The sequence below is a fragment of the Carettochelys insculpta genome, chromosome 4, assembly GCF_033958435.1.
Source record: "Carettochelys insculpta isolate YL-2023 chromosome 4, ASM3395843v1, whole genome shotgun sequence".
NCBI lineage: Eukaryota > Metazoa > Chordata > Testudines > Carettochelyidae > Carettochelys > Carettochelys insculpta.
The window spans coordinates 89023073-89045814 of NC_134140.1; the positions used below are offsets into that span (position 1 = coordinate 89023073).

The 22742-nt window shown below is 41.2% G+C and overlaps 1 protein-coding gene across 1 annotated transcript; it reads right to left on the bottom strand.

Moving 5' to 3' along the window:
- Positions 1 to 435: 435 nt before the first annotated feature.
- ZNF330 (zinc finger protein 330) lies at positions 436 to 21223 on the bottom strand. The gene is made up of 10 exons (XM_074993275.1): positions 21094 to 21223; positions 15309 to 15438; positions 15102 to 15121; positions 14938 to 15008; positions 10655 to 10734; positions 9045 to 9171; positions 7434 to 7538; positions 4396 to 4442; positions 2887 to 3004; positions 436 to 1155 (listed from the first exon to the last, which is right to left on the bottom strand). The coding sequence occupies exons 2-10, from the start codon at positions 15426 to 15428 to the stop codon at positions 878 to 880; spliced, it is 966 nt and encodes a 321-aa protein (XP_074849376.1). The 5' UTR covers positions 15429 to 15438; positions 21094 to 21223; the 3' UTR covers positions 436 to 877.
- Positions 21224 to 22742: the final 1519 nt, after the last annotated feature.

The following is a 22742-nucleotide window of genomic DNA, read 5'->3' on the forward strand; positions in this document are numbered from 1 at the left end:
TGCAAGGTTCCCTGCTGCAGCTGACTGCTCAGCAGCTCCAGAGGCTGCCGCTGCTTAAACATAAAAACTAAATTCTATTGAACTGATGGCAGCCTCTGAAGCCACAATACGAGTCGGCAGCAGCAGCACTCAGAGCCACGAATGGCTCTTTAAAGAGCCACATGCAGCTCCAGAGCTGTGACCACCAGGAAGACATCCATGACACATAATGGGGTTGCGACCCACAGGTTGTGCACCACTGGTCTAGGACATACTGTGATCACACCAAAGTCTGTGATTAAGGTGTAATGTTCAAAAAGGCATGGATGTTATGGGGAAATACAAGGATCTGGCCTACTCACATGAAACGGTGAGTTATTTTAATTTCAGTTTATATTTGGTTCATAAGCCTTCAGTAAGGCTACTCATCCCAGACCAATATTTATGAAAATTCGCTACAGAATGCAGTTGACTTTTATTTTGTAGGCCAAAAAAGAATACAGCTACCCACTTACACCATTACATATAATTTCTGAAATCAAGATTACAGAAGTACAGTAAAAATTACTCAAGAAAAACAATTTCTGATGAACAGACGGTAACAAATCCCTTTACCCTCTTACACTCCCAACTTGGTGTTATGACATTAAGCTAGTACACTCAGTAATTCTGAGATCAAACCACTTCAGTGACTTGCATAAGTATAAGCGGACATATATTCTCCTCTCCACTCCCTCACTTTACCCAGAGGACTCTCATCTTGAGTTTCTACAGAAGTTCAACGCCCGTGTTCCCTAACAAGCTTTGATGCTTAAGTGCCTGGCAGAGGTATTCTACTTGCAAATGCACATTCAGAAAGCACTCACAGCATTCCTTCCAAATGCAACACTATGTAATCTTAGTCTTCAGGTTCCTCATAGTGGGCATAGCCACTAGCATAGGTCCTTCCTAAATTCAAGTTACTGAATAAATCTGTGGTCTCTGTTTCCGAATCCTTCCCCCTCTCCTCATTTTCCTCTTCATCATCATCCTCTACTTCATCCTCTTCATATTCGTCGTCATGGTCACCTGCATCTCCATCCTTGCTGGATGACAGGTTCTTCCAATAGGCATCATAGCCAGAAGCTCCATCTGCCTCTTCACCTCCTGTTTGCCGGCCAAACTTCAGAGAGCGGGCTGTGAATAGACAAAGAGTTAAATTCCTATTCTTCAGCCTCATTTATAGGATACCCCACACATCAGTGGGAGATCTGACATTTCTCTATCTACAATCCATCTTCACCACCAACTCCAGGGGACATGGTCAGCAAATAGCCCAGGACTATAACGATCAGTCTCTTGAGAAATTTTAACTGTTTTTTTTGTTTGTTTTTGGTTTTTTCCAGGTTTAATTTTTGAAGTCAGAGCAACCAGCTATGACAGATCCTTTTCCAGCTGCTCCCCATTCAAATTATCTTACCCCCAGGGACAGTCATACGAGTGCTATGTACCAGATATTCTACTGAGATCATAAACTTGTCAGGACCAGAATTTTGGCTGTACAGCACACTTTTGGTGCTGTAATAAACAATATGTATTCTATAAACAGATATATAGCACCCAATGAATATTTTTATGGATTAACTGTGCTGAATTAGTAGAGGCAGCTGGATGTCTTCTACTTAGTTTCAGTAAGCTGTTTCTTGACAATGAAATAAGAAGTGACAGAGCAGAAGTAAACAGTGAGCATGGGTGCTGACAGGAATTCCAGAACAACAAAATCAATGGGCCCCTTGTCTATATCCCTGGTACAGAGCCACAAGCGCCTTCACTCCCATGGAAACCCCTAGTGCTCCCCGGTCGGTCACAATCCAATCCCTCACCTGCCTGGAGATGTCCCTCAATACCCCAGCCCAGCTCTGCCCCCAAGTAGTCCTGCGCGCAGCTTGACACCACCTTCCACTCTCTGTCCTTCCAGCCCATCTTTGCCCCACAGTGGTCCTGTTCCCCACTCAGCTATTCTGGTTCTCAGCTATTTTCTCCCAGCTGTCCCTGCCTACCTCTGCTCCCCTCTGCTCTTTTCTCTTCCCCAGCCTGGTTTGTCCACCCACCTTGGTCCTCACACCCACAGTCCCATTCCTGGCTCTATTCCCAGAGCCAGTCCTTCCTTCTCTTCCCAGACTCCCTCACCCACCCCCATTCCCAGCCCAGCTTGCCTCTCTCTGCTTACTCACATGGCTACAACCTCTGGGCTCCCCTCCTGCCCTGCAGCTCTGGTGATCCCCACAGTCCTAACATGCTGTTACAGCAGCTCTGTTTAAAAGGGCCTGGGACCCAGGCAGGGCTACACTGGAGGCAGTGGTAGCAGCAGCCCTAGGTAGCCTTAAGTCCACTGGGCCCTGATGTAACTGCCCCCTTTATCCCCCTCTGTCAGCAGGCCTGTCCCCAGCATGGGGTTGCTGGGGTCTGCTGGTTTCTGTCCTTACAGTTTTCTGCCTACTGAAGTGACACCATGTAAATCATGTGAAGTGAGCTGCATACTGATTGCACACCACGTTGACTGGGAGAGACACATGCTCCCTCTGCCTCTCATCAAAGTGCTGCTATGGTTCAATCTGCACACCCCACAAATTCTAGGTACACAACTGCAATGAGCGAAACTGCCCAGGGTGTCTTGGGTATGACAATCTTGCAGGGCACTCAGGCGGGCCACACACTAGCCTCGGTTGCCCATCACTGTTCTAAAGAATTTCAACACTCCTCTATCTGTAAACACCCCTGCTTGGCCATCACTGGCACCCCATGGTGCCAGTTTAAAAAGAGGAACATACGATTTTTGTGAACATAGAAAATCAGACTCCTAGTAAATTGACTTGCTAAGTCATAGATGCAGCATTTGTTCCATTAGCTTTTCATAGGCGACCTTACTTGACATGCTCAGATCCTTTGTCGCCTGAGTTTCATGCCCACATTTAGGACAAGGAGGTTCTTTTCCCTTTTCTTGCTTAAAAACCTTGCTTCGGGCGTGATCATCACAGAAACAAGCCTAAAGGTGAAAAAGAGGCTCATGAAAAGGATAATCATGACATCTGAATGCTCTTCAGCAACCAGTGAAATTTCTAACAGCACTAGTGTACTTTGGCTGAGATTAAAATTTACTTAGTTCTTTCTGTAGTGGGATTGGAGTTGATACACAATCTATCCACCAACTGCTTCTGTGCTGGACAAGGTTCCAATGCTTTCTCAGGAAGGGAAGCCAGGAGGCTGCTAGAACTAGGAAAAGAGAGTGCTGGCAAAAGAAGCAGGATCCTCAAGGACTGCCCTGTCTTGGAAGTTGTCAGCCAGTAGGCTGGCCCCAGGGAAGAGCCGGCCCCAGTCAGGGAGAGTCCTGTTTGACAGCTCTCAGCCGTATGGACACTAGTCGAACAAATTAAAACTAAACTTAAAATGTCTGTCTCGCAGGACAGTGTGTTCGTTGTCCTGCTAAACGGAACCTTTTCCTGCAACACGTGAAACGTGACACCAGTGTGAATTACTACTCTGCACTGTCCAACATGCCTCAAAAAAGAAAATTCTGCTCTGATTTATGAGGCGTGCGCACACAGTAGGAATGGGAAACTGAAAGAATGGGGTGAATTAGATTGATGTTGTTTATTTAAATTGTCTCCCTATTGAAAAATGTGGGGGATGAACGGCACATTTGATTTGATGTAACACTTTAGGAATGATCCAAAGAAGGAAAAGGTGAAGGCCTGGCACAGTGGAATTGGAGCATCATACATTCAGTGCAGAGGAAGCAGAACTGAAGAGAGTATGAAAGTGGAAAAAGGATATAAATGAGATGGCAACTCTAAAAGATGCAAGGAGGAGAGTGTTTGTGGAAGGCAAGGAGAAATGATTACAAAGGAGATCAGAGATACAGATCAAGGTGGAGTATTGCAGGGCCTTAAAAGCAAGAATGAGAAATTTAAAACTTAAGTGTCGGGCAACAGGGCGCTAGTGAAGTCAGGAGGAAAGGTGTGATGCAGTTTGAACATCTGGGTGATCATTTTAGCAGTTGTGTTTCAAGCAACCCAACGGCACTTTAAATGCACGTCTGCAGGTATGGCCACTTACACCTCCCACTGGCTGTGGATCGTGGTTCCTAGCCAATGGGAGCTGTGGGAAGGGGTGTTCTAGTTCACACCACTTATTGCTCACCCCTGAGTTAGATGGGGATTGAGAGGAAACCACATGGGATCTGGGAACCCAAAGAAGAGGTTAGATAATCACAGCAGGAAATGAATGGGGCATAGACAAATATCTGGGCCATATGGCTCAGACATAAGAAATGAATTTTCTGTATATTGTGGAGGAAGGCGTGACAAGACTTGGTATCAGAAGGACGTGAGATAAAGGAGTCAAAATTATAACCACGTTAAGTATCTGTGTTTTTACCTTACAACGCAAGCATGAATGCTGCCCAAGCCGATTACAGGAAACACCTGATGAAGAAAATTAATAACATCAGTCTTTGAAAATGAAAGGTACCTTGGCTCTTTACTTCTATTTCACACATCAGATCAGCTCTCCATCTCCCTGAGCAACCTCAAATCACCAGCTCCACTGCACAAAATGAAAAGATAATACCAGGAAATACAAATTATTATCTGAAGGGGCCTTTCATTTCCCCTAAATTTTTCCCAATCAACAGTTTCCAAAATCAACTAACTTCATAAAGAGTTGTCTCTCACTGAAGTTTGGAACTGACTTTTATACTCTAATTTCAATGTAACTTATTTTGTATTTTGAAGTCCATACAATAAATGTACTTGGCTACAATTACAGTCACTGTCAAGATCATATTGGGCTACTCTATCTCTGTTTAAGAGTTTCATATACTGAGTCTAATAATTTTACAAGTTTGGGAGCAAATGGTTCCTTACCTACTCCAAATTTTTTTAAAGTTGATCTATTTGTGTGTTCTTCATCTTGACAAACAAGTTTGGGTTTACTGAAAGCACAGTTGTTCACAATGTGGTTTCAAGGGTTCTTTTTTCCTTATGATGTTAAAAAAAAAAAACACACACACACAAGAGCTGTATAATTTTAAATAGAGACTGAGGACAGGGTGCTGAATACCCTTATTTTTCTAATTTGAAAAGGGTTTGAAGATGCTTAGCAGCTTGAAAAAGTGAGTTGTTTGTGAGTGGTTTTTATAAAACAATTGTCTTTATTAAAAATCACACCTCATTATATATACTTACATATACAATCCAGTGTAATTTTATTGATAGCAAAAAGGTGCAAGATTAATAGCAAGGTGCAGGACTGGGTTGATCATGTCTATTTAAAAATCGAGGGGGCCTTAAAATTTTCAAGTTGTTTTTATCTCCACAAGAGGGAGTGCTGCTCAGCACTGGTGAGGTCCCATCTGGAGTACTGCATCCAGTTCTGGGCCTCCTCCGTACAGAAAGGGTGTGGATGTATTGGAGAGGGTCCAGCAGAGGGCAATGAAAATGATTAGGGGGCTGGAGCACATGGCCTACAAGGAGAAGCTGAGGGACTTGACTTATTTAGTTTGCAGAATTGAAGAGTGAAGGGTGATTTGATAGCAGCCTTCACCTTTCTGAAGGGGGGCGTTCTAAAGAAATGGACAGAGGCTGTTCTCGGTAGTGATGGATGGCAGAACTAGGAGCAATGGTCTCAAGTTACAGAGCAGGAGGTGTAGGTTGGATATTAGGAAAAATTATTTGGGCAAGAGGGCACTGGAATGTGTTACCTAGCAAGGTGGTGGAATCTCCATCACTAGAAGTTTTTAAGTCCCAGCTTGACAAACTCCTGGCTTAGGATCATTTAGTTAGGGTTGATCCTGCTTTGGGCAGGGGGCTGGACTTGTTGACCTCCTAAGGTCCCTTCCAGCACTAGGATTCTGGGATCCTATGATCAGGCCAAATCAGTAACACCAGTGCTTCGTTTTGTGCCAGTCAGATTCTATGATTCTACTATAAATAAAATGAAGAAGGAATTTATACCTAAATTTGGCCTGTTGGGTAAAAAATGCACGAGCATGACCAGCTTGTTTGAAATCTTTACAAACATTTCACCATGCGCTTTGTTATAACCAAACTGCTATCTCTTTCATTCAGCCTTGTAAACGTGCTTTTAAAGCTTCAGAAATGGACAGTAAGGATTCTTCCTTCTGCGAATGTGTACCAGGATAGGAAGTTCTGTCAAAGTCAAAGGAATGGCACTGTGAATAGTAATTAGCACCTTAAAATATTCCCATGAGGTAGTCAGCACTTTTAAATTTTTTACGCCTATGCTTTATATTTCAACCTTATGAAATGGAACTTGTCTCATAGCTAACGTGGAATTAGCTTTATCTGTTTGATAACATACAAAATTAATATAAAACTATATGTTTTATAATCTATCACACACAGTCCATCTTTCTACTAAGACTACCCTGCACTATAGAATGTTAAACGTAGTGTAACACTTGTCAAGTAACTTCTTCATTTGCTGTAATCCACAGCTGTGAATTCAGAGTTATCCCATCAAGAGGAAATTATTCCTTTGGAGCAGCAGTTGCTGCTTCACAGGAAGACATTCTGGCAGTACATAAAGGGGAGCTAATCAAGGTTCAGGCAACAGGTGGCAGGGGAAATAAAGGGATGAGAGATGAAAAGGAGAGGAAAGACTTTTAGAAAATAGATTGTAAAATTTAAAACTGGAATATTTTGATTGGTGAGCTACCACTGAGGCCAAGAGATTCAAAAAAGGACTGGGCATTTGTATGGAACATGTACAGTCACGCTAATGAGCATTTTAAGAGTGGCGGGGGGGAGCAAAACCAAACACAACCCTCATGCCTCACACATAAGCCATACCCTAGTTAACAAGAAGAAAATTACCCTATGGACAGCATATTTCGTACATGCTCACTACCAGGTTTTCTTCATCTTCCTCTGGAACAATTGGAATGGCTATGGTTGGGTACTAGACCATTAAACAGATCTGATATGACAACCCCTCTGCTCCTGTAAGGTTTCAAGACCATCTGAGGTTTAAGTTTCGCTGACATGACTTTATGGCTATACTAGACCTCCGCTTATGGAAATCAAAATTTGATTGTCATTTCCTGTTCTTTGTTTTATGTATTACGGCATGTGGTGTTAAATATGAATTTTGACCCTTTTGCCACGTATATAGGTCCTGATTCAAAGCCCATTGACTTTGGATATCATCCTCCATTCAAAGAGTTTCAGCTGAACCAAAAGGAATCTGAGCAATTGCAGCCATTCTAGAAAGAGCCAATTTTATGTCAAAGGACATTCAAGAAATACTCCTGTTGCCTAATAAGCTAGATAACCACACTCCCACACTGGACAAGTGAAATAACAGGCTATTATTTACCACCCAAGTGGGGTTCTTACAGGAGCACAGGAATCTGCTTAACATTGGGGGAAAGGGGTGTTATGTAGGTAACTTACATTTAAATGTTTCTGCCTCTAAAACTTGGCAGCTGGCTTGATGTTCAAACTGATCATCTTCACAGAGGAAATTATGACAGAAAGAGCAGCTGAATATTCTGCCTCCTACAAGATTTATCAAGACAAACAGGAAAAAATAATCATATGTTTAAAAGAAACAAGAACTCTTTCTCTTCTGCAATATAGGCAGCTTTACATGCGTTTGACTAAGAATAAATCTTCCTTTCTGTCATTAAACACTTAAGAAGAAAATCCTAAATTCAGCATTGTCCATCAGGCATTACACTGAAAAATAAAAATGAAAAATATTATAATGACATAGGCTAGCATAAAAACAAAGGAAGGAACAATGCTGGTTATTTTATTCTTATACAGTGTTGATTTAATTATGGCTGAAAGAGTTCACATTAAGACTTTGTTATTGTTGTTTTGGATTTGGGCCAAACTATCCCTTTTCCATACTTATCATTCGCTCTCCAAAATATAAATTTTGATTTAAATACACAACAGGGAAGTTCACAACTTGAGACTTGTGTGGTTTGATCAAGGAGCTGTGAGCCAAGGAAAACACAACACCTCTTCTAGTGCAAGGAAAAAAGAAAGAATTAAGCTGCCAGGCTGCGGCCACACTGTCCTTCCCTTTCAAAAGGGGCATGTTAATGAGGGAGCTTGCAAGATGCTAATGAGGTGCTGACATGAATATGCAGAGCCTCATTAACATAATGACAGCTGCATGCGATTCAAAAGTGCCCCTTTCAGAACACACGCCGCCTGTGTAGCTGGCAGCCTTTTGAAAGCACCGGCTGACTTTGAAAGCCCCTTCTTCCTAAAACCAAATAGGAAGAAGGGGCTTCCAAAATCAGGGAGTCATTTCAAAAGGCCCTGGGCTACTCGGGCGGCGTGTCTTCCAAAAGCAGCGCTTTTGAATTGCACGTGGCTGCCATTATGCTAATGAGGTGCTGCGTATTCACGTCAGCGCCTCATTAGCATCTTCTGAACTCCCTCATTAACATGCCCCTTCCAAAAGGGAGGGGTAGTGTGGCCACAACCCCCGTGTTTACATAATCTGTTGAATGATCTACTTCACTAAGATGAAGAATGCAGTATAGATGTCTAAGGAGATTACATAAATACTCCTGAGTTGCAATCCCATTTTAAACACAGATTACCTATGTGCTCTTGGCCATGTAACTTCAATTCTATCTCAGCTTACCCATTTGTAAAATGGGAACGATGTGTAGCTCGCGATGAAGATGAGTTACATTTGTGGAGTGCTTTGAAGATGTAAAATGTGACATTCAGTGCTGAATGTTACAATAATCTCCACCAGTGGTTCTCAACCTATCTGTCATTGAGACGCACAGTGCCCCACACAGAGACCCCACCACAGAGCTGGATCTGGAACAGAGCCCTTCCCCTGCACCCTGCTGCTTGCAGGTCCAGGCAGCCAGGACACGCACCCTACATTTTTTTTTTTTTTTTTTTTTTTAGCCAACAGGTGGGCTGCAGCTGGTGCTATGTGCGCCACAGCAGGCTGTGGGTTGAGAACCACTGATCTAGACACTGTACATAAAAATTAGTTTTCTTGTCCTTCAAGATGAAAAAACTCACCATGATCCCAGACACCTCTTTCACATTCAATGCATTCTGCATCTGCAAGAGGGCAGGTACAAGCATGTGTGCTGAGACACTTCCTACCGTGGCAGACCCAAGCCTCACAGAAATCACAGATTGCACCCTGCAAGCACAGAAAGACATCATCTCAGAACAGCTACCAAAGAGAGAAATTCTGCTTCTATACATTAGGATGTGCCCAAATACACTGGGGCTATTAGTGGGTTCATTCCACTTTAGGGGCATTGTTTGAGAGGAGGTGAAGGCACATACAATATCTGTTTCTCATTTATACTCTACAACCACAAATGTATCCAGATTCTAATCAAATCCTTTCAATATTCACCTCATGTTCTCGGCATCCACATCTGCAGGACTTAATATAATCGACTGTACCTTGGTTTTAGTGTTTTATTTTTTCCATTAATGTCTTGAATGTTATGCATGAAAAATAGCTTTTTTCCCCTATAAATTATGGATATGATCTTGAGCCTTGCTGACATATAAGATAATTGTTCTGGTAAAAATACAATTTATAAAAATCAAAGACTGCTCAAACTATTCTTACAGTTTAAATTAACTATTTAGATTTTAAAACAAACTCAGCATTAGAACTTTGAGCTTCTCAGACCCTAAACATCATATAACTTATGAAAAATAAAGCAAAAATTAAACTACCTTTATAAACATTTTAGTTTTAAAATTACAAGACTACAAATCTCAAACTTCAATTCTAGTATTAGACAGAAGATTTCCTACCTCACATATGACATCAACTTTACAATACACCTTCTACAATATACCATGTGGCTTTAATGGCGTTGCATCAATACAACATGGACATAATAGCATGGAGAATCAGGTTCAATGAAAAAAATTGTTGCATTTAAGGCACAGAATGATATATTATTGCGAACAGCCCACTACTTAGAGGAAGCAGCTGCAGGGGTATATTCACATTAATTTTCCACAAAGTCGTCCCATCATTCTAAATTTTAATTTTTTAATCATTTCTTTGGCAATATACATATATTTCATCTAACTATATAAGTGATGAAAATGGAAAATAAGTTACTGATTTACAGACTCATAACTGCAAATAAAATGATGTATGGTTAAAAACTGTTTTTAGTGAGTGCATTCTAAAATCAGCATAACGCCATTAGCTTTCATGGTGTTAATCTAGATTTACATCATTTTGATGGAGAGTGGAACGTAGCCTTTAATCATGTAGGTCCCAAACCTGTACATGCTTAACTGTATTTATGTGAATAATCCCACTGAGCTCATTGGGATTATTCAGTTATGTATATAAACAAACTCAAGTGCACAAAAGTTTGCAGGATCTGCACTTTAAAAATGGTGTTTATTTAGGTTTGTAGTCCCATGGAAAAGTATTTTGTTACAGTGCAATGAGAATAATAATTCTGATGTTTTAATCTATTATTCTATAAAAGATAAAAGACAAAGTCACAGAGACCAGGCTCAGAAGGGGCCATTATGATCCTCTAGTCTGGTCTTCGTCTGTAAGACAAGCCATAGACTTATTGAAGAATTCTGCACGTTGTTTTCTTACTCCAAAAGAGAACATGTTTTTGTATACTTACCACCATTGCAAGGCCAGTACTATACACACCAGCATGTTTTATAACACAGTCTGAAGACTTCATCATACATTTTGTTTTTCCTATTAATCCAAAACAACAAAAATATTACATAGTCAAAACAGTTTAAAGTGAATGCTGATGTAAGAGCACAGTAGGCAATTTAAGTAATTACTTAAATACATAAAAAAACAGAGAGAAAAGGCAAGAAAGCATGCAACATGCTATTACACTTCTCTCTCTGATCTTCTAGAAAAAAGTGATTCATTATTTTTCTTAACCATTTAGGCCCAAACCTTTATCACCTTACCTCTGAGAAAGCAAATTTTAGGGCATCCTTATCTTACTATATGTGTTGTAGCTTGCTGAGCACATTGTCAGCACTTCACTAACCATTATAAATCACATAAAAATTAAACGAACATTATTCAGATTCCAGAGTCAGTCAACATTTTTGCCATTCAGTAAAACTTACTATAACGTAATTAACTTTAGCACCCTTATAACACCAAAACATGCCAGCACTGTAACATTTAATTTTTTAAGAAAAGAATAAAAACACTGGTTAGATGAAAATTAAAGAGAGCCCTTACAAGAATAACATTCCTGTGAGCTTCATGAAGACCATTTTAAAATGCCATAATGGAAGCTCAAACTAAATGTATACCACTAATCAAAAACAACAAGAGGACCACCAAAAGAATAACACCATGGCTAAGCTTGGTGTAATGAATGCCCACTTTAAGAAGGGCTCCAGGGCCAATGCTGGCAATTACAGCCTGCTAAGCCTAACTTCAGTACTAGGTGTATTGGTAAAACTATAATAAAGAACAAAATTATGAGCGACATAGATAAACATGATTTGTTGGGGAAGAGTCAATAGATATTTTATAAAGGGAAGTTGTGCCTCACTAATCTATCAGAACTCTTTGAGGAAACTAACAAGCATGTGGATAAAGGGTAATCTAGTTGGTATTGTGTACTTGGATTTTCAAAATGCCTTTAACAAGGTCCCTCACCAAAGCAGTTTTCACAATGAAGCGAGTAGAGTCCCTCAAAGAACTGCACTGGGACTTGTGCTATTCAACATACTCACTAATGATCTGGAAAAGGGGGTTAACAGTGAAGTGGCAAAGTTTGTAGATGATACAAAACTATTTAAGAGCATGGAGTCCAAAGCAGACTCTGAGGAGTTGCAGAGAGTTCTCACAAAACTGGGAAACAAAATAGCATATGTAATTCCAGACTAAAATGCAAAATAATGAACAAGTGAAAAAATGCAACTATACTGGAGAACATTGAGGGGGGACATGATAGCAGTTTTCAGGTATCTAAAAGGGTGTCATAAGGCAGAGGGAGGGAACTTGTTCTTCCTTGCCTCTGAGGATAGAACAAGAGGCAATGGACTGAAATTGCAGCAGAGGAGGTTCAGGTTGGACATTAGGAAAAAGTTCCTAACTGTCAGGCTGATCAAACACTGGAAATGAATTGCCAAGGGAGGTGGTAGAATCTCCATCACTGGAGATATTTAAGAAGAGGTTAGATAGACGGCTTTCAGGGATGGTCTAGAAAGTGCTTGGTCCTGCCATGAGGGCAGGGGACTGCACTCGATGGCCTCTCAAGGTCCCTTCCAGTCCTACTCTTCTATGATTCTATACTGATATAGCAATAGAGTCTAAATTTGATGTTGTCACACAACATCATTTTGAATATGAGGTAGAAAGTCCTCTGAATCTCCACTCAGTGAGCAGCCGTCATCAAAAAGGATTAGGACATTAGGAACTATTTGGAAAGGGGGTTAAAAATAAAACAAACAACAAACAAAAAAATGCCACCAGGTAAATCCATGATGACCACAGCTTCAGTTCTGGATTCTTCTTCTCAAAAAGGATATAGTGGAACTAGAAAGGTTCAGAGAAGGGTAACAAAGATGAACCAAGATATGGAATGGTGTCCACGAAAGGAGAGATTAAAAAGGTTACGGTTGTTCAGTTTAGAAAAGAGATGACTAAGAGGGGAAATATGATAGAGCGTTGTAAAACATGAACAGTTTGGAAAAAGTGAATAGATGCATGTGACCCCAAAAGCCAGGGGTCATCTAAGGAACAGGCAGCGGTTTAAATACAAACAAGGGGAAGTGCTATTTTGCACAGTACACCACTAATCTGTGAAACTCATGACTATGAGACGTCATGATGGCAAAAAGTATAACTGGGGTCAAAAAGGAACTGGATACATCACAAAGGATGGTCCATTAATGACTATTAGCCAAGATGGCTAGGGACGCAATTTTATCCCCAGGGTGACCCTAACACACTGATTACAAGAAGGTGGTACCAGAAGACAGTGGTGTAACATTACATAATTATCCTTTTCCGTACTGTCCCCTGAAGCTTCAACATGGTCCCTGTCAGAGGCAGGCTTCTGGGCAAGATGGACCATAGTCTGAGCCAGTATGTTCTATAAATTCAGAAATGCCACATTTAGAGTTGTCTCTGCAAAATAATTCTGCCCCCTTGTGTTTCGACTGGGGTCTGGAAAATGTAATGAGTGGTGATGAATCTAAAGCCTGTATCATAATACATATGTGCAAAAGGGCTGAACAGATGTTGCCCAGACAACTGCAAATCGTGCATTTCTTAGCTTCTGAGTGCTTGACTTTGTGGCCTTAATAACGGTCTTTTAAATACAACTTTTATGGTATGTAATTTCCTAATTTTTCCTCTAAAAAGCATTAAATTCCACCATGTGGAACTGTAAACTAACTACCTTTCATTATGCAGCATCAGCAGGTGCTTACCATACTTTGTCGGCATGATAAACTGCATCAGCTAGCAGCAGCAAGCTAGAGAAGAACTACTAGAGTTATGTGCTGGGTATGGAAGGGTGGCTGAGATTTCACCAGCATGACCCTCCATCCCACTTCAGGACTTTGGGAGAACTGGTGCCCATTTTACCCCTAATGGAGGGGGGGAATATTTTTAACAATTTTTTAACTCAGGAGAATTTAATGGGGCAAGAAAGCAAAAGATGTGCTTCTAGCCCTCAGCCTTTGTCCCTACCTAATTTTGAAGGCTCACTACAAACAACAAAGATGTTAAAACTTCTTTAAAAAGAGGCTTAGAATGTTTTTAATGGACAATTTTAGGTAGCCTAAAGAATCAGAATCAGTCAGAGCTCACCCTCTGATACAAGTACCAAACAATTCTGACTGTCTTTACTGGGAAATGTTGTAAGTTTACATCTTTTTTTGCAGGATACTTTTAGAAACACTTTCTTCAGGTGCAAAATGTTCGGAGACAGAAGATAGACTCAATTAATTTAAAAGCTACATAATGTACGAGAGAAATAGAATATAAATGTTTACCACTTTAATGTACTCTCTTCTCTAATGACAGATAGATTTATGAATGATGATATACAGTGGAATAGCATTACACACTAATGGCCTGATTTTTCAGAAATGCTCAGCATTTGCAGCTCCCCGTGAAGTGAGCAGGAATTGCAGGTGGTCAGCACCTCTGCAAATCAAACCACAAATCACCAACCTGCTTTATGGCAAGTACAAAATAGGGACTCTGTGTGATAGTAAGTACAAAATATGTAAAAGACGACATGAAAACTCGTTAAACCAGGAAAGTTGAACAATTCGTTTCAAAGCGTAAATCATTCCTCCCTGCATTATCTCACCTTTTAAGAAAGCACCAAAGCAAATAAGAAAATTTAATACCTGAGCTAAAACCCCATTCTGTCAACGGAAGTCCTTCCACTGACTTCAAAGGGCTTTTGAGCAGACTTTTAATGCACATCGATACTGTAAGGTATACAATACACATGTGCCAGGCAATTTATCACTGATTTAATTGATATTAAGAAATAATCAATGGTGATAATTGTCCTAAAAGATGCAATATTTCCTGACTAAAAGACCAGCCTTTTCACAACCTTCTAAACTTCAGCCTCAGCAGCAAGCAATTCCACATCCATTTAATTCAAAAACAGAGACAGAATATAGAACAAAAAACTAAAAATATTTTTAAACAATAAATAAGACACAAACCAAGGGTTGAAACCCCTGTGAGTCTATTCAAGTGCATGAGAGTTTGCACAATCAGCCCTCAAAGGGGAAAATGCTCAGCTAGGCAAACTGCCACAGCCCCATGAGTTTATACCAGCTGAGAATCAGCTTCTGAACAGCTCTAGTTTAAAATATGAAGACTTTAATGACACAGAAAGAATGCAGGAGCAGGGGAAAAACTGAATTTTCCTTTGTTGGTTACACTTACCACAGTGTGCACAAATCGGTAATTTCTGAACAGAACTACAAAAGTAGCAGAAGGCTCTATTCTTCTGTCGTCTTGGCATAGGAAAGAAATCAAAACAAAGCATTAAACAAAATCTTTAAAAGTAAAAATAGGTTAAAATGCTGAAGAAAAGGAAGCATAGTTACCTTTGGCATTTATCACATTCCTGTGAAATGTAAATTATAAATAGTTATTTCTCCCACAGAGTACACTTTCTGTAATGATTCTGATATAATTTACAATTAAGTAACCTAAATATATATATTTATGATGAAACATTCAGTCAGTCAATATAACTAGCATTAGTTTCACAGAAATTTAAAAACTATCAGAGGTAGTTTTGGATATTTTACCATTGAAGCATTACAAGGATGTTTAGCTAAATCTATGTTGCCCCTTGATGCTCTTATCTGTTTTTCACGTTCTCGACGATTCTCAGCTTTCTTGCGTGCACCTGTCTTCTTTTTAGGCATTTTTCAATTTCTGTTGAGAACAAACAATACATATACACAAATATTTTACACATAAGGAAGCATTAATCAGTCCTTTGTGTTCATACATTGTAAAGGGCAGTTCTATTATATCAGCATCAACTACTTCCACTCATTCGTTTTAAAGAAAGCTCCACCCCTTTCATCTTCCAATGTAATTTAAGGGCCCAATCCCACAAATACTTAATTAGCTGTAATCCCATAAATGTGAATGGGCCTACTCTGTACTCTGCTCTGTGCTTGGTAGTATCTGCAATATCATCCATTTGTAAGATGGTGATTTTTTTCTTAATAATTATTGTTGTTGCTTTAATTTTCCCTCTTGTCTTACTAATGGATCACCTGTTAAGTTTATTTTCTCTCTCAGCTCTCTCTCTTCCCTCAAAGTTGAACACACTGGTTATTTCACTCAAAGAGCATTGTTCTTCAATGAAAAGGTCAGAGTAGTGCAGCAAGGCAAAGTGAACACTTCACAAACAATTAGAGAGATGTGACTGGATTATAATAATGGTCATCCTGAGTCAGACCAGGTTCATCTAGCTCAGGATCCTTCCAACAGAGGCCACTGCCAGATGCCTCAGAGTGAATGAACAGAACAGGCAATCATCAAGTCATCCATCCCCTATTGTGCAGTGCAAGGTCCTGCTAAGAGCTTGTCTAAACTTAAAATGCTATCGTGGTACAGCTGCCCCACTGCAGCTGTGTCGCTCTAGCACTTCAGTAGAGATTAGCTACACTGACAGGGGAAGTTCTCTCATGGGTGTAGGTAATCCATGTCCCCCCAACAGGTAAGACCTAGGTTAATGGAAGGATTTTTCTGTCACCCTAGCCTTGTCTGAGTCCATTTAATAATGCTGCTCAGGAACGTGGATTTTTCACACCTGACTGATGTAGTTACACAGACCTAATTTTCTAGTGCAGACCAGGCATAAAGGACACTCAGAGCATAGAGTTGCATCCCTGGTCACCTAGGTTAAAAGCCATTGGTGGATTCAGCCTCCGTGAAATAATCGTTAATTCTTTTCTGAATTCAGTTATACTTTTGACTTTCACAACCTTCCTTAGCAATTAGTTCCACAGGCCGATGGTGCATTGTGTGAAGTAGCACTTCCTTTTGCTAACAGTTTCATTGGGTGAGCCCTAGTTCTCAAATTGTTTGCATGTGAACCCTTAAATATATTTCACAGTTATTGTTCTCCACGTCTATCATTAGGGCTTAGTGTGGCCACACTGACGCACCTGTGTACAGTGGACTGAAGAATCCGAGCCCTAAAACAGAGATAAATCCATCATCAATGGCCTCTGATATTTCAAGGACTATGTCTAGACTGCAGGCTTTTGTCAACAAAACTTCTGTCAATGGAGCATGCATCCAGACTGCAGATCTCTCAGAAGAGATCTGCAGGTCAGCATCATTCTGTCAACATCCCCCCACTCCTCATTCCAAAAGGAAGAAGGGATGTCTCGACAGAGAGGTTTTTCTGACATTTGGCCCTGTGTGGATGGGCCAAATGTTGGAAAAGCCTCTCGCGACAGAACTGTCTGCAAAAGATATGCAAATTGCGTACTGCAATTTGTGTACCTTTTGCCAACTGTTCTCCACAGTCTAGACACAGCTAAGGTATACATCCATATCTCATATTTCACTCCAAAATAGAGGGAAAAAATAAAAAAGGATATTTTACAAAAGTCTCGGGGGTTAGCCATGTTAGTCTGTAGTTTCTCAAAAAAACAAGCAGCTCTGTAGCACATTAAAGACAAACAATTTTATTTATTAGATAATGAGCTTTCATGGTAAGAATCTGAAGAAGTGGGTTATATCCATGAAAGCTCATTACCTAATAAATAAAAGTGTTAGTCCTTAAGGTGCTACAGGACTGCTTATTTTACAAAACTGTTATTCTGCTGAAGAAAAGGCTCTAGGATAGCTGTATCACACCTTTCTATGTTGAGGGCTAAAATACACAGTATCAGAGTGGTAGCCATGTTAGTCTGCAGTTTGGAGAACAACAATAAGTCTTGTGGTACCTGATAGACTAACAGATATTTTGGAGCATAAGCTTCCGTGGGCAAAGGACCCGCTTCATCAGATGCATGAGTGGGGGGGGGGGGTTTCAGAGGGGTATTTAAAAAGTGGGGTTCCAGTTAAGAGGGAGGGCCAGAGCTGATGAAGCGGGTCTTTGCCCACAAAAACTTATGCTCCAAAATGTTTTAGTCTATAAGGTGCCACAAGACTTCTTGTTGTTCTAAAATACATAGTAATTTCTGAATAAAAATGTTGTTTCCTAAGGGGAGAAAAACCCCTATCTTCCCCTATAATAGAGAAAGTAAGATACTGTCTAGTCCAGATTTTAAATTTGCTTTTTGATAACGCATATAAATCAGTTTGTTCACCTCTTAGCATTTTCACGCCATTTTTAAATTGCGTTAGAGTGTTCTATTTTGTATTCAAAATTGCATTGCTGATCTTCCTGCTGGCAACTGTCATCATTCTGGAGTGCAACTTTTATGTTAATTAGAGCCCAATATCAGATTGTAAACTAATTTTCATGCTATTTTAATACCGATTTAACAATAAGAACTTTAATGCTTAGTATTTATACATAACCTTTGTTTCATATTCATTTCATATATGAAACCTTTGTTTCAAATTCTGAAGCACAGAAGTGACAATTTTAACAAAACACTTTACATTTCAAAAACAACTGAGTACATCAATGGCAACGAATGCATAAGATATGATTTTAAAGAAAGCTGCACTAAACAAAACAAAATGTACCTTTTCATAAAGCTACCCTATCAAACAACCTGTTCAAACACTATGCAATGAGTGATAAACACCACCACATTGTACACTTATAGTTCTTTTCAACTGAGGATCTCAAAATACTTTACAACCATTACTTACTCCTGAGCATCTCTATGATGTGGGTATTACCCTCCTTTTACAGAAGGGTAAGATGAAGCTCACAGAGGCTAAGCATATTGCCAAAAATAAATTTATTAGTTTCTAATGTACCACTGAGCTGCTTGTTATTTATACAGGAAACCTGTTACAGACCTGGAAGATGCAGAATGCTTGAAAATTAACTCCTGATGTCATTCTTTGGTCATTATTTTCTCTCACTGTTAATTCCATAACATTAACCCATGGCTGTTATGGCTATAACAGGCAGTTGTAATAAACTGCACAACTGAACTCTCTGAAAAATAAGTGTGCTTCCCCCCACAAGAGATATCAATGTTTTCATAGTTAATGAGTTCAAATCTTAACAGTGGGAGTAGACTGTCTTTATCACCCAGATTCACAGGCATGAATATTTATACAAGAACATCAGCTGCCCTATACAGGAAAGGCAGGTGAAAAAGACCTCAGAACATTTAGTACAAGATGTAATAGAATCTATTAAAAATTGCACAGTGCAGAACCTGTCTGAAATTATAGTTTAAATGTTGCCACTGTATTATCATTATTTGGAATTTATATTATTCAGTACAATGACAGTATATTTTTATTTAACTAGCACTCTGCTTTCTATCTAGGTAGCTATCCTCTCTAGTCACAAGACACGTAACATCCTACTACTTTTGACTTCCTGTATGTCTTGCTCTTTATGGGTTTTACTCAGGCAAGACTGACTTTTAAACATCAGCCAAATTACCTGCTTCCTCCCCTTACGCTGAATGGCACTAATCTTGTTCTTCACTTCCTGCCTATTTCACTCAGTATGCAGCAATTAGAAAATTTTCCACCTCTCACACCTTTTCTTTATTGTTATTAAATCAAAATTGCAGGTAATGTTTGCAGCACACATTCAAGTACTTATAGGGTTTGATTTGTTAGTAATATTCTAACAAATATGCAGCATATTTTTGTTCCTGATTATTTTAAGATTGACTTTTTATCTATGCCCAAACATTAGTAACTCTTTGAAAGGTGGGGTCAACCATTCCAAGAAATCTTGCTTGTTAAACAAGGCAATTGAATCAGTAATAGCATAATTTAAAAATAGCCAAGTTTTTTAAAAGTGATGGAAAATTTCATCACTCATACAAGATGTCTAGTACTGAAAGCCTTCAAACTGTAAACCTCAAACAATACACTTAAGCCCTGTCCGGGAAAGTTTACAGTTTGAAGGCTTGGTAAACCTAGCTTGCTCTATTTGGGGAAACAGGATCACTGGGTGTGTGTGTGAAAAGTTGTGATTTTGGCCTCTCTCTTACTTAGAGACCAGTAAATTATAAAACCTGGCCTGTTTTTCAGTTGTTTCCAAAACCATAGATGTTTTCTCTTTTAGCACCTATGGTTTTGGAAACAACTGAAACTGCAGTCACCATGTTTAATGTCTAAGTGTGAGGGTGGCTGGGAGGTCTCCACACATTTCCCTGCTCTGAGCACTGACTCCACCACTTTCATTGACTGGGAACCACTATCAGTGGGAGCTCTGAGGATGGTGACTGTAGGCAGGGGCAGTGTACAAAGCCACCTCGCTGCCCTGAGCCTAGGAACTGGAGAGCCATGCTGTTTGCTTCTGGGGGCCACCCCAGTTAAGCCCATGGCCTTTATCCCCTCCCATGCACCAACCTTCTGCCCCAGTCTGCACCCAAACTCCCTTTCAGAGCCCACATCCAAAACCTCCTCACGCACCCCAAACCCCTGTTCCAACACAAAGCCCACTCCCACACCCAAACTCCCTCCTAGAACCCACATCCTGAACCTCTTTATGCACCCAAAACCTGCACCTCCAGTGTGGAGCTCACTCCTGCAACCCAAACCCCTCGTCCCCAACCCAACCCCTCCCACACCCTGTCCTGGAATCCCTTCCCACACTCTGACATCTGGCTCTCACACCCATCCACTGCCTGAGCCCATTGTAAGGGATGAATGTTGAGAAGCATGGATGGAGTGGGAACGTGGGGGCATGATCATGGCCCCAGAGGAGGGGTAAGGCAGAACAAGATGTTCGTTTTTATGTGATTAGAAAGACGGCAACCCTACCTCAAGCAGAATTACCTCCTGCCAGTGGCCCTAACAGATCAAAGCAGGATTCTTAGATTCAGCGAGTCTTGCCAGGTTTGGTTGGATGCACTCCTGGCAGTTTCACCACATCACAAGCTTTAATTAAACATTAATCTTTAATTCCTGGAGACTCCAGGACTATGCTGGAGAAGTGGCATCCCTAAATCCAGCCTGAGGAGTATTGCCAGAGGCTAAGACCTCAAACAGTAACGACCCCCTGGAGTCGGGCTAGTGGTTTAAACTTCTGAAAGCAAATATTGGCAGAACCCCGCCCGCCTTCAGCTTCATCGCCTTCCTCCAAGGGGGACACAATGTGCCGTAACGCAACGAACAATGAGTCCCTCCCTTTTCAGGAGTCGCAATCTGGGCGCTGGCTAAACCGACGAGTAGAGCCGCTGGCTTCTGATTCGCCAGGGACCGGCTCCTGAAAACAGCTGCAGGGCTCGCCCCCTTCTAGCAGACAGAAGGGACGCGCGAGCGAGTGTCGTGTCCTTTCCCCCTCCCCCCCTTTTCCTCCGCGCCGAACGCTGGAACGTAAGTAGAACGCTGAGGAGCACAGCGTTCTTTCCGATCCTGCTAATCAGCAGGCGGGCGCACCGGTCAGCCGGTGCCGCGCTTGGCTCTTACCTGCTGGCTGCGCCCCTCCGGCAGCCGCCTGGCTTCTCCCCTGCGGCGTGTGAGCGAGTGCGCGGAAGCCGGAACCGGTCCCTCCTTCGCCGCTCTCGGCTTCGCACACAGCAGCTCGCTCCGCAGCCTCGGAGGTTCCGGGCGGCAGCCGCTGGATCGGGCTCCCTTCTCCGCAGCAAGGGGCTCCGAGGCTCAGGTGGCCGCCCGCCCCCTGCAGCCCGCCCGAGAGCAGTGTCGCTGAACAGGGTGCGCAGGCACTTTGGAGACTGAGCGGACAAGCCGGTGCAAAGCGCTGTGTGAAAATGCCCCGTCTGTAGTGGGGCCGCACATAACCGGGTGCTCAAACGTGGTAGGTGCTGATAGCCACCAGGAGCCTTTCTTTTACCCCTCCCCGCCTCCGAAGGAGGCCTTGTGTCCTATGTGTGAAAAGTGACAAGCAGTCGTAGATAAATAATCCATCACTTATAAGATACAGAATAATGGAGGTCAATGACTCCTTCTGAGCAATCGTCTCTGGTCACCCTTGCCCCTGGATGTAAAACTAGGCTGCAGGGTTTGTGTACTGTTTTACTGATAAGCCAGTGTCCTATTATCTGGTAGTGACTAATGACAAGGGTCATAGAGCCAGAAGGAAAGCCATGCTAGTCTATATACTATCAAAACAAAAAGCAGTCAAGTAGCACTTTAAAGACTAACAAAATAATTTATTAGGTGAGCTTTCGTGAGACAGACACACTTCTTCAGACCAGAGCCCTACCAGAACAGACTCAATTTTTAAGGCATAGAGAATCAAAAATAGGGGTAGTCAAGGGGGACAAATCACAAAAAAAAGAGTTTGTGTCTTACTGAAGAAAAATGTTCATACTACTTTGGAAAGAGAGGCTGCCGAACTCTCTTTTATATTCAAATTTGACACATTCACATGTGGTTTGAACCAGGATGCGAATTTTCTGGGTCATTATAGGGTCTCCCTTGCATACTTGGTTTTAATCTAATTCTTGACCCCTCCCCCCCAGCCCCTCTACTCTCTGATTTGTTCACCTTGATAATTTTTTTTCTGATTTGTCAACAAAAAGTGGAACCTGCTATAAAAAGTTTGCTGACTCTTGATCTACATCGTCCCTGACAGATGTTTATCTAACCTGCTCTTAAATATCACCAATGATGGAGATTCCACAACCTCCCTAGGCAATTTATTCCAGTGCTCAACCACCCTGACAGGAAGTTTTTGCTAATGTCCAACCTAAACCTCCTATGCTGTAATGTAAGCCCATTGCTTCTAGTCCTATCAGCAGAAGTTGAGAACATTTTTCCCCCTCCTCCTCGTAACATTCTTTAAATACTTGAAAACTGTTAACATGTCCCCTCCCTTGTCCAAACTAAAGAAACCTAATATGTTCAACCATCGCTCATAGGTCATAGTAACCAAGAGGTAGCCATGTTAGTCTGTACTCTAACAAAACAAAACAGCAAAAATGAACTTTCATGGGACAGACCCACTTCATCAGATCACTCTCATTTCCAGTACAGACTGACATTTATAAGTACGGAGCACCAAAAACCATTGCGATAAAAACTGACAAAACAAGTACATACGACTGAAGGAAGGAGATGAGGGGAGGGGGGATGTTAAGTGTCCTGCCTGAGAT

Excerpts from the sequence above, each read along its gene's own strand:
- ZNF330 (XM_074993275.1), bottom strand. The coding sequence starts at position 15,428 with ATGCCTAAAAAGAAGACAGGTGCACGCAAGAAAGCTGAGAATCGTCGA. Across the intron at positions 4,443-7,433 it reads AGAGGCAGAAACATTTAAAT|GTGTTTCCTGTAATCGGCTT; the intron begins GTAAGTTACCTA and ends TTTCTTCATCAG. Across the intron at positions 3,005-4,395 it reads ATTCATGCTTGCGTTGTAAG|GCTTGTTTCTGTGATGATCA; the intron begins GTAAAAACACAG and ends TTTCACCTTTAG.